The sequence below is a fragment of the Eucalyptus grandis genome, chromosome 2, assembly GCF_016545825.1.
Source record: "Eucalyptus grandis isolate ANBG69807.140 chromosome 2, ASM1654582v1, whole genome shotgun sequence".
NCBI lineage: Eukaryota > Viridiplantae > Streptophyta > Magnoliopsida > Myrtales > Myrtaceae > Eucalyptus > Eucalyptus grandis.
Window position 1 is genome coordinate 2775243 of NC_052613.1, and position 8629 is coordinate 2783871.

At 41.1% G+C, this 8629-nt stretch overlaps 1 protein-coding gene across 4 annotated transcripts; it reads right to left on the minus strand.

The window, feature by feature from the left end:
• Window positions 1–1083: 1083 nt before the first annotated feature.
• On the minus strand, window positions 1084–6771 carry LOC104434262 (cysteine-rich receptor-like protein kinase 1). Of its 4 annotated transcripts, none has more exons than XM_018861934.2 (7): window positions 5684–6771; window positions 4797–5558; window positions 2948–3061; window positions 2505–2855; window positions 1981–2215; window positions 1663–1807; window positions 1084–1474 (listed from the first exon to the last, which is right to left on the minus strand). In XM_018861934.2, exons 1-7 carry the CDS (start codon window positions 5694–5696, stop codon window positions 1214–1216), a joined length of 1881 nt encoding a protein of 626 aa, XP_018717479.2. In that variant the 5' UTR covers window positions 5697–6771; the 3' UTR covers window positions 1084–1213. The 4 variants fall into 4 exon arrangements, with proteins under 4 accessions (XP_018717479.2, XP_039162019.1, XP_039162020.1 ...); XM_039306085.1 differs by having other exon boundaries at window positions 1981–2230; XM_039306086.1 differs by having other exon boundaries at window positions 1981–2230; window positions 4797–6771.
• Window positions 6772–8629: the final 1858 nt, after the last annotated feature.

Sequence of the window (8629 nt, forward strand, 5' to 3'; positions counted from 1 at the left end):
TAATTTCAAATCGACACAATTCGATTGCAATAATTGCAAACACATTTGCAATTATATTTCTCTCTTGTTCCATGTTATCCTAATTGTTTATGGTGTGTGACATCCCTAGGTTCATCACTAAACTGGTAGTAAGACTTGTACTAACACATTAGTACTCCCACAAGAATTAATTGTCCCGATTAATCTTTGGGTCTTACAAGTCATGATTGACATCTAGCAATATGTCATGGCTACCCAGATAGTGTGAATATTTTAATAACATAATGAACCTATCAGCTTTGGCTACAGTGTAATTTAATCCCTCTGTCTTACTATGTCCCGATCAAACAAAGACCATGGAATATTAGTCAAGTCATTAATTCGATCATATGCACAAATCTAATTGACATGCATTTTATTCGAGACATAAACAATTTATTCTCGGTTACAACCCCGGCCGAGGATTTCAATGTATTGTCACAATTAGATTGCATAGGACATCATTATTATACCTTGCATATAACAAGGAGACAGATTCCATATTCCGCACACGTGTAACTTCATATATGAACAAACTATGACCATCAGGTATAAAGACGGATCAACAACCCGGCATTATGTGCACCCGTGAACCATAGTTGTTCAATACACAAGTTAACACTGTGCCTCAGGTCTATGAATTATTTATACAAGACCAAATGATGAACAATTAGACATTGACCACGCTAAAAGCTTCCATGTCGCTAATCGTTCCATATGTGTCACATTCAGTGAATTTGTCTAATACAAACACATGTGTTCTAACTCATGCATCATAATACCCAATGACATGTGACTCATCATACCCTTAAGTATCCAATACTTAATGGCGAAGTTAAGAACACACCGGTCTCAATAGGATTATTAATATCCACTCAATAATCCATCGACCGGGAACGATTTAAAGATTCAGTCTAACTATGAACCCGTCACATATATTCTTGACGTCTCAAGAATAGGTCTAGTTGCAACTGATCTTATGGAATCATTCATCAATATAAAATAATTGGACAAATGAATGAATACGTCATTGCCATTAATTAAATAATGAAAGTACAACCGAAATCCCTAATTTGTAACCATTACATAGTAGCTTTAGGGCATACATTCAACAAATGCAGCAAAGCTGGAAGAGGGCTTCTTGTCAAGCTGGAAGAGACCTCGGATGCCGTGAGTTGGTTCAACAGCCATGTGTTCATGTAGAGCTTCTGCTGCTAGATTTGTCGAACAGCACGCTAGCGTTGAGGAACGGGGGTTGGCTCGGTTGGGGGAGTACACAATTTTTGTCGTGGAGCATCTCGACGACCCTAGACATGGGTGGTCGCAATTCCATGCAGGCTTGAGTGCACAAAAGGCTGATTTGGAGCACATTCGATGCCTCCAGGATGGGGAATTTACCTTGTAAGGCCGGATCAATGCATGCGGCTAAATTATTTGACTTGTAATGCTTCCATACCTGCAAAGCAATCATGAATTTCCATGGCTTCCTTATATCTAAAGACAAATCTACTAGCACTAACGTAGAAACCAACAATAGATTTTGTTGGGAAAATCAAAAGAAAAATTAGATAATCCTAGTGGAGTGTGGCCAGGAAAGTAAATGTCAGTCTAAGTTCTCATGATCGTAGGGACAAGCAACCTTACCGACTGTAATATCGAGCTCGACCCCCGTGTGTATACACTATTCTTCCTACCACTCAAGATTTCAAGAACCAGCACCCCAAAAGCATAAACATCAGCTTTCTCCGTTAGCTGTCCCCTCATCAAATATTCAGGTGCCATGTAACCGCTACATAGTCAATCGTCTTTTAGATATAAACCATACTTAGCCCAAAGAAGATGTGAAGTGCAAGGGAAGGATGATATGCGAAACCCCTCTGAGGGGCCAAACTTGTCAGATCAAGGAAATAGAAAGTGCCGACTATGGTTTCGAGCAAGTTGGTAATGAAAAGGCATTCTTACAATGTGCCGGCGATTCCTGTGCTAAGATGAGACTTATCCAGAGCAATGCATCGAGCAAGCCCAAAATCTGAGATTTTCGCTGTGAGATTTTCGTCGAGGAGGATGTTGCTGGTTTTTATGTCCCGATGGATGATTTTCACTCCACAACCTCCATGAAGATATGCAAGGCCCTCAGCTGTTCCTATGATGATGTGCAGCCTCTCCTCCCAAGTTAGGACCGGGGTCGCATTGTTGACTGCAACAATAGATTCTATTCGCTTATTTAGAAAGACAAGCAGAGCGGAGTGGGACATGCATAACCAAAGAAGGCAAGACACTAATGGAGCAGATTTTTGAAACCTTCGACTCGAAAATCATTAGATTGAAGCATTGCATGCAATACAAGAAGCCAGTTACTAAGAATGCAAACTGAACCGATGCTCATCATGAAGGGTGGATCTCTTATTGGCATCAAACAATGACTGTGTAAGTGTGTTATGCAGTCGTAAGTGTGTTATGCGGTTATGCAACAACCAGCTACTTACCAAAAAGAACTAGATCAAGACTTCTTTTAGGAAGATATTCGTAGACGAGGAGGCTCTCTGGGCCTTCAATGCTACATCCCAAAACCCTCATGAGGTTCTTATGTCGGATCCCACTAATCAGGTTCACCTCATTGAAGAAGTCATCCACCCATTGGCATGTGTTGAATACCAACCGCTTAACCGCGACGACCTTCCCGTCGGGTAAAATCCCCTTGTACACGGAACCGCCGCCCCCTTGGCCTAGCTTCCTTGAGTCATCAAAGAAGTTGGTGGCCTTCTCCAGTGTCTTGTACTTGAAATATAAGCTAAACTTGCTCTTGCTTGCTCGTAATTGCATGAGGTTATTTTGCACTGAATAAGGATGAATGCGAAATTCGTGTCATCAAGCTTGTGATCAAGAATTACTAAGAGATCATTTTAAGCATTTGAATCGTATTGCTTACTTTGTTTCTTCTTGGAGTACTTTTTGTATCCAATGTATGCACCAATGAGAACAAGCAAAGTCACTACAGTAGCCGATGAGGTTATTGCTATGGTGATGCGAACCATAGATGAACCTGCAAAATGATAAAGGCATCATCAGGTTGAGATGAGTGAATTCATTAATAATTCCAAAAATCTGGCAAGCATCGAATCATAAGATGAATCAAATTAAATTTAGGGTGTGTTCATTTGGGGAAAAATTTCAAGAAAAAGGAAAATGTTTTACGGAAAATTATTTTTTTTTTTTAAATGATTAATTTTCCTTTATTTGGTGATGTATGAGTAAAAATGTTTTTAGTATTTAAATCTCGTTTGGAAAATGATTTCAATCTCATGCAAAAAAAAAAAAAAGAGTTTCTTTAAATTAATTTTTATTTGATTTTCTTTCTCTTCCTTCTTCCTCCTCCACTAGTTGTTGGGCCTTGACAAGCCACTAGCATTGTCGTCAAGGCCAAACAAGGGCTAACCTGACCAGCCTCGGGCAAGTTTGAACTCGCTAGATCCTGGGGTTTGTTGCAATGAGGCTGGCGAGGCTTGAGCTTGCACTGGCGATTGGGAAGGGAGGAAAAAGGAAAAGAAAAAGATAAGGAAAAGAAAAGAAAACTTTGAAAATCGATTTTTAAAATAAAATAATTAAAAAAATCCACATGAGCAATTTTTGAAAGTGTATTCACCTTCTTAGATTGAGAATTCACTTTTCTAATTTTATGCGTGTATATTTTCCTTGATTAGAAAGTGTATTCGATTGATCAATCATTTTTGGCAAACTAAACGAATGAAAGTTTAGAAATTAATTTTGAGAAAACACTTTTCATCAAACAAATGCACTCTTAGGTTATGTTTGTTTTGTGGATCATATTTTTCTACAAAACATTTTCCCTGGCATTCAATTCGCTTAGGAAAATGAGTCAATGAAAATTATCTTTCTGGTCAACATAAAACTATGATTTCATCTTTGAAAAAGTTGGAAAACATTTTCCAAAATATTATTAGGTATTGGCGCTTGGATATAAAACTCTACGTTTGGATACGAGAATCTCAACACTAGTTCCTGAGTCTCTAACGCTCAGGCTGGATCCATCAAGGTTGGCCCCGGATCCATTGAGGTCAGGACCTGGTCTCTTGGGCACGAGTCCATTGAGACTAGACCTAGGTCAATTGAGGCCGGGCTCTCGATGCCGATACCCAAGTCCATCGAGGCCGAGCTCGAACCCCTAGTGCTTGTGCCCTATACTTCAACACTTGAGCCATAAAGGACAGGCTTGGGCCCTGAAACGCAAGCTTTAGTCCCCAACACTTAGGCTCAAGTCTTGAATTAATGAAACTTCGTTCTTATAAGAATATTTAAAAAAAAAAATAAAATTTCAATTATTTTTTTTCTTTCCTTTTTTTCTTCTTTCTTTTTATATTTTGCTTCTGCCTCGGCTAATCACAAGCCTCAATGACGGCTAGCAATTGACCACAGGCAAGGGATGAGCTTGTTGTTCTAGCAATGCCGAGGTCTTGTTGACCTTTGACAAGGCTTGAGCCTAGCCGATCTAAATCACCGATTGTCATCGTGGCCAGCGATTAGCTGAAAAAGAAAAATAAAATAAACTAAAAATAATAATATTTGATATTCAAAAAATGAAAAGAGAAAAAAATTTAAAAATATCATTAAAAGAAGTGCCTTAATCGACCAACATGAGGAAACCACAATTGGAAAAATCGAAATCTGACAGCAGACATAGAAGAGCGTCGGTTTTTCTTTAATGGCGAGGAAGCCATCTTTTAAGTCGGTAAACCAGAGATCAGGACACCAGTTGTTACCTCCGCTATGAGGGACGTCGTAGAACCTTGTGGTCGAGTAACGGAGGAAGCATCCCGCGTTCATGGCCCGCGCTTCTTCTCTGGGAGCGCAGCTTCTTGCCCTCGAAGTTGCATTCTCCAAACAGACTCTGCAACCGCCGGCATCAAGCGTGCTCCAACACTGTGCCAAAGCATATACCCCGGCGACTCCTCCAATTCCGTCCTCCCCAGCCACCGCGAAGCCCTTGTTCTGCACTGCGCTGGTCGAGACATTCCTCAGGACCCGGTCCACCCTATCTGAGAACTCGGCCACTCTCTCTGCCGGGACTGTCAAATTGGAACTACACTTGAGCATGTCGTGCGTCGGATCGACGGTCTCGTTGTAGAAGTCGTAACTGCTGTAACGGACGAAGCAGCCGTCGAGGTAGAGCCGACCAAAGTTGGGGAGGCAGCGGGCGATCCGGATCCAGCTCTCGGTAAAGCAGAGGCGGCACTCGGTTTCAGTCAAGTCACCATGGCACTGGAAGAGGCCGTACACTGCTGGCGGCGGCGAGGCGAGGGAGTACTTCCACCAGCGCTGGGCGGCGACGCTGTCGGAGAGCTCGTTCACGGTGGCGATGAGGTCAGAGACGACGTTTCCAGCGACAATCCAAGTGGATTCCTCGCAGATGAGGCCCGCTTCGGTGATTCCAGGATCGGAGACGGCGAGAGAGAAGAAGAACGAGGAGAGCGCGAGCAGAGGAAGGGCGATTGATGGGCTCGCTCCGTTCGACTTCATGGGCTCTGCTTGAGATACGCTCGGTTATCAAATTATCCTTTTCTCTCAGTTCTCTTCAAAGAGAGAAGAAGAAGAATAAGAAGAAAACGGGAATATTTGAGCAAGAGCGCGATGGGAGCTCCGATTCAACCTGATGATCTCATAAAAAGCTTCAACCAGCTACGCAACGTGGAATCGGAGCGACAGACTGATGCTTGACTTTTGGGGTCTCGTTTTTCACACCACCCCTTGCTTTCTTTATGCTACAGTAGAGCTTTCTGGAAAGTGCCATGGTGATGCCAGGTCCCAGGAACTGCCGCGAGGGTGGGTGTCGGATGTCGCTGTCTCGTTGTTTAGCGATATTTCTGTCGCATTGCGTTCAGGGAAGGTGCCATGAATATTGTGGTTGGCGGTAGATAGGAGAAAATATCAGGTGTGTTTAACATGACATAAATGATGGTGCAATAAACCATACACTGAACGAAACGTGGCAAATTCAGGCCCACCTGAATGTCTCCACTACTCCGTTAACACTCCGTCTCTCTCCCCTTTACTCTCTTTCCTCGCCTCCGTTTCTGCCCGTGACCCTCTCTCTCCCTCTTCTCTCTCTACTTCTCTTTTCTTTCCTCTTGCGTCTGCCATGGTTCGAGCTCGAGTTGGCTCATGGATGACCTGCTCACAAGCATGCTGACGCTCATATATGGCTGTCACCGCCTGTGCGGGGGCGCGGAACACAGGGACTCGCTCGAGAAGATTAGACCCATCTACCAAATGGTCTTTGGGACGACAACCAAATGGGTAGACGGACAAGGAGATATGAAATGAAAATAAAAACCCAAACTTTCTTGAAGAGTCTCAGCGGGCGGGGTCGGATGCGGAGCTGGGAGGAGGAAATGAGCAAATGGGTTTTGTAAACGGACGCGTTGGCGTATCGGGTCGGCTTCGGTTTCCTAATTTAATGCGATTTTATCACGTGGATCGTCCTCGCCTGTTCCTGTGTATTGTTTTTTCCCATCCATCATCGACGACACTCGCTCGACCTCAAACTCGGAGCTTTGGTTAGCACTCGAGTTTTGAGCTCAGCCTCAAGCCATCTCACCACAAATGAAGCTCGATGCAGTCTTCATTTGGCGGCGCGCTGTCCCTCCTTGACCTGAAGTGACCATGAGCCAACTCGAGCTCGAGCCATGGCAGACTTAAGAGGAAAGAAAAGAGAAGTAGAGACAGAAGAAGGGGAGAGAGAGTTGTGGGCAGAAATGAAGGGAAGGAGAGAGAGACGTAATTAATGGAGAGAGTGGGGGGCTAACAGGTGGGCCCAAATTTGCCATTAGTGTATGGTTTACTGCACCATCCTACGTGGCATATTAAGCACGCCTAATATTTTCTTCCGTAGATAGAGGTCAGTCGCATGGGAAGATTCTTTTGTTAAAAGATTTTATGTCACGAAATTTTGGATTTTACCAAGTTGTAATATACGCACCAAAAGAAAAAGTTAATAAACTTCCAACTCAAACTGATACTAATATAGCACCAAAAGTTCCTTACCAAAAAAAAATATAGCACCAAAAGTTATTATGTTTCAAGGTAAAAGCAATAAAATTTACCAGTAGAGTTAAATATCAAAAAAACCGTTAAAATGAAAAAAAAAATGCAATTAAAGTTGCAATCACAGAAAAATAGACATCAATATCAAGTAATTCTAATATCAAAGATAAAATGAAGTACTATGGCACCACACTTAGGTTAAAATTCGTGGCGCTTGAACTTTTTGCCATAATATAAATGGTTAGGTGACGGAGAAAAAGTAACCAAAATCATTTTTCCTATGGAAAAAGCCATAAATTTGAAATCTTGATGGTGAAAATCCAGAAACCTAAAGGTAAACAAATTCAAAAGGAAAATGATGAAAAAAATTAAAAAGAGGATTATGTTGAAAAGTGTCGATTTAACCATTTATTAGGAAATCAAAGAACGAAAGTCTTCAATTTTTAACCATGATTTTTCACATTTTATGTGTAATTAGATAAGATTTTTATAATAATACAAATAAAACGAGGCACACAAAACCTAGGGACGAGAAAAAAACGGTTTGCCTACTACTATCCCAAAAAAGTTGCAATTGAAGTCATGACCATGGAAAATTGGACGTTTAGATCACGTAGTTCTTTTTAGGTTTTAAATTCTTCGCAGTTGAAATTTTTTGCCATGAGACAAATGGTTAGGTGATGGAAGAAAAAGTAATCAAAAGCATTTTCTCATGGGAAAAACCGATGAATAAGAAATTTTGATGGCAAAAGCTCTAGAAATTCAAAGGTAAACAAATTCAAAAGGAAAATGACAGAAAAAGGAAAAACAATTAAAGAGGGGATTATGTCCAAAGGTGCTGTCTAATCAAGGTATGGTTCTTTCACATGATGTGAGTAATTTGATAAGATTTCTATAACATTACAAATAAAATGAGGTTTGCCAATTACCATCCACAACAGAGTTCATTGGTTTCATTATCACTAACACCTTTAAAACTTTTGACTATTTCCAATATGCAATCACAGAGAAAATCAATACGAACCGTCCAATTAGGAAAATGATAAAAAAAAAAAAAGAGAAAAGGATTTGCGTGCTTGTCGACCAAGGGAAGACTTCATACAATCAATGTGACATCCTGATTTTCGAATCTGATTTCGATAAGATGAAATGAGCTTTTCATCGATGCGCCTATAGCATTTTTCTTTGAGTTGACCATTTACGAGTTAACTAGTCTATCAAGTAAAGCCGTTAAGAAATATAGCGCAATAACCTTGAGAATTTGACTTGAAATTGATTTTTCGAGTGTGCTAGTCTGCAATGGTCATTACGGCACCATTAAAATCGATCAGAGATCGGAGATAGGTCGATTCGATAGAGGTATGTGATTAGTGTATGGGTGATTACACCTAATTGCAAAAATTCTGTCAAACGGCACTAAACCAATTTTTCTAGTCATTTTCGTACCCTATGTCCGTATTTGAAACCTCGAGATTTTCATAACAACCGAGAGTCACCAATGTATTGAAGATGTACGTTGTAGCTCAAAAATAATCGACCACGGGTCAATTAC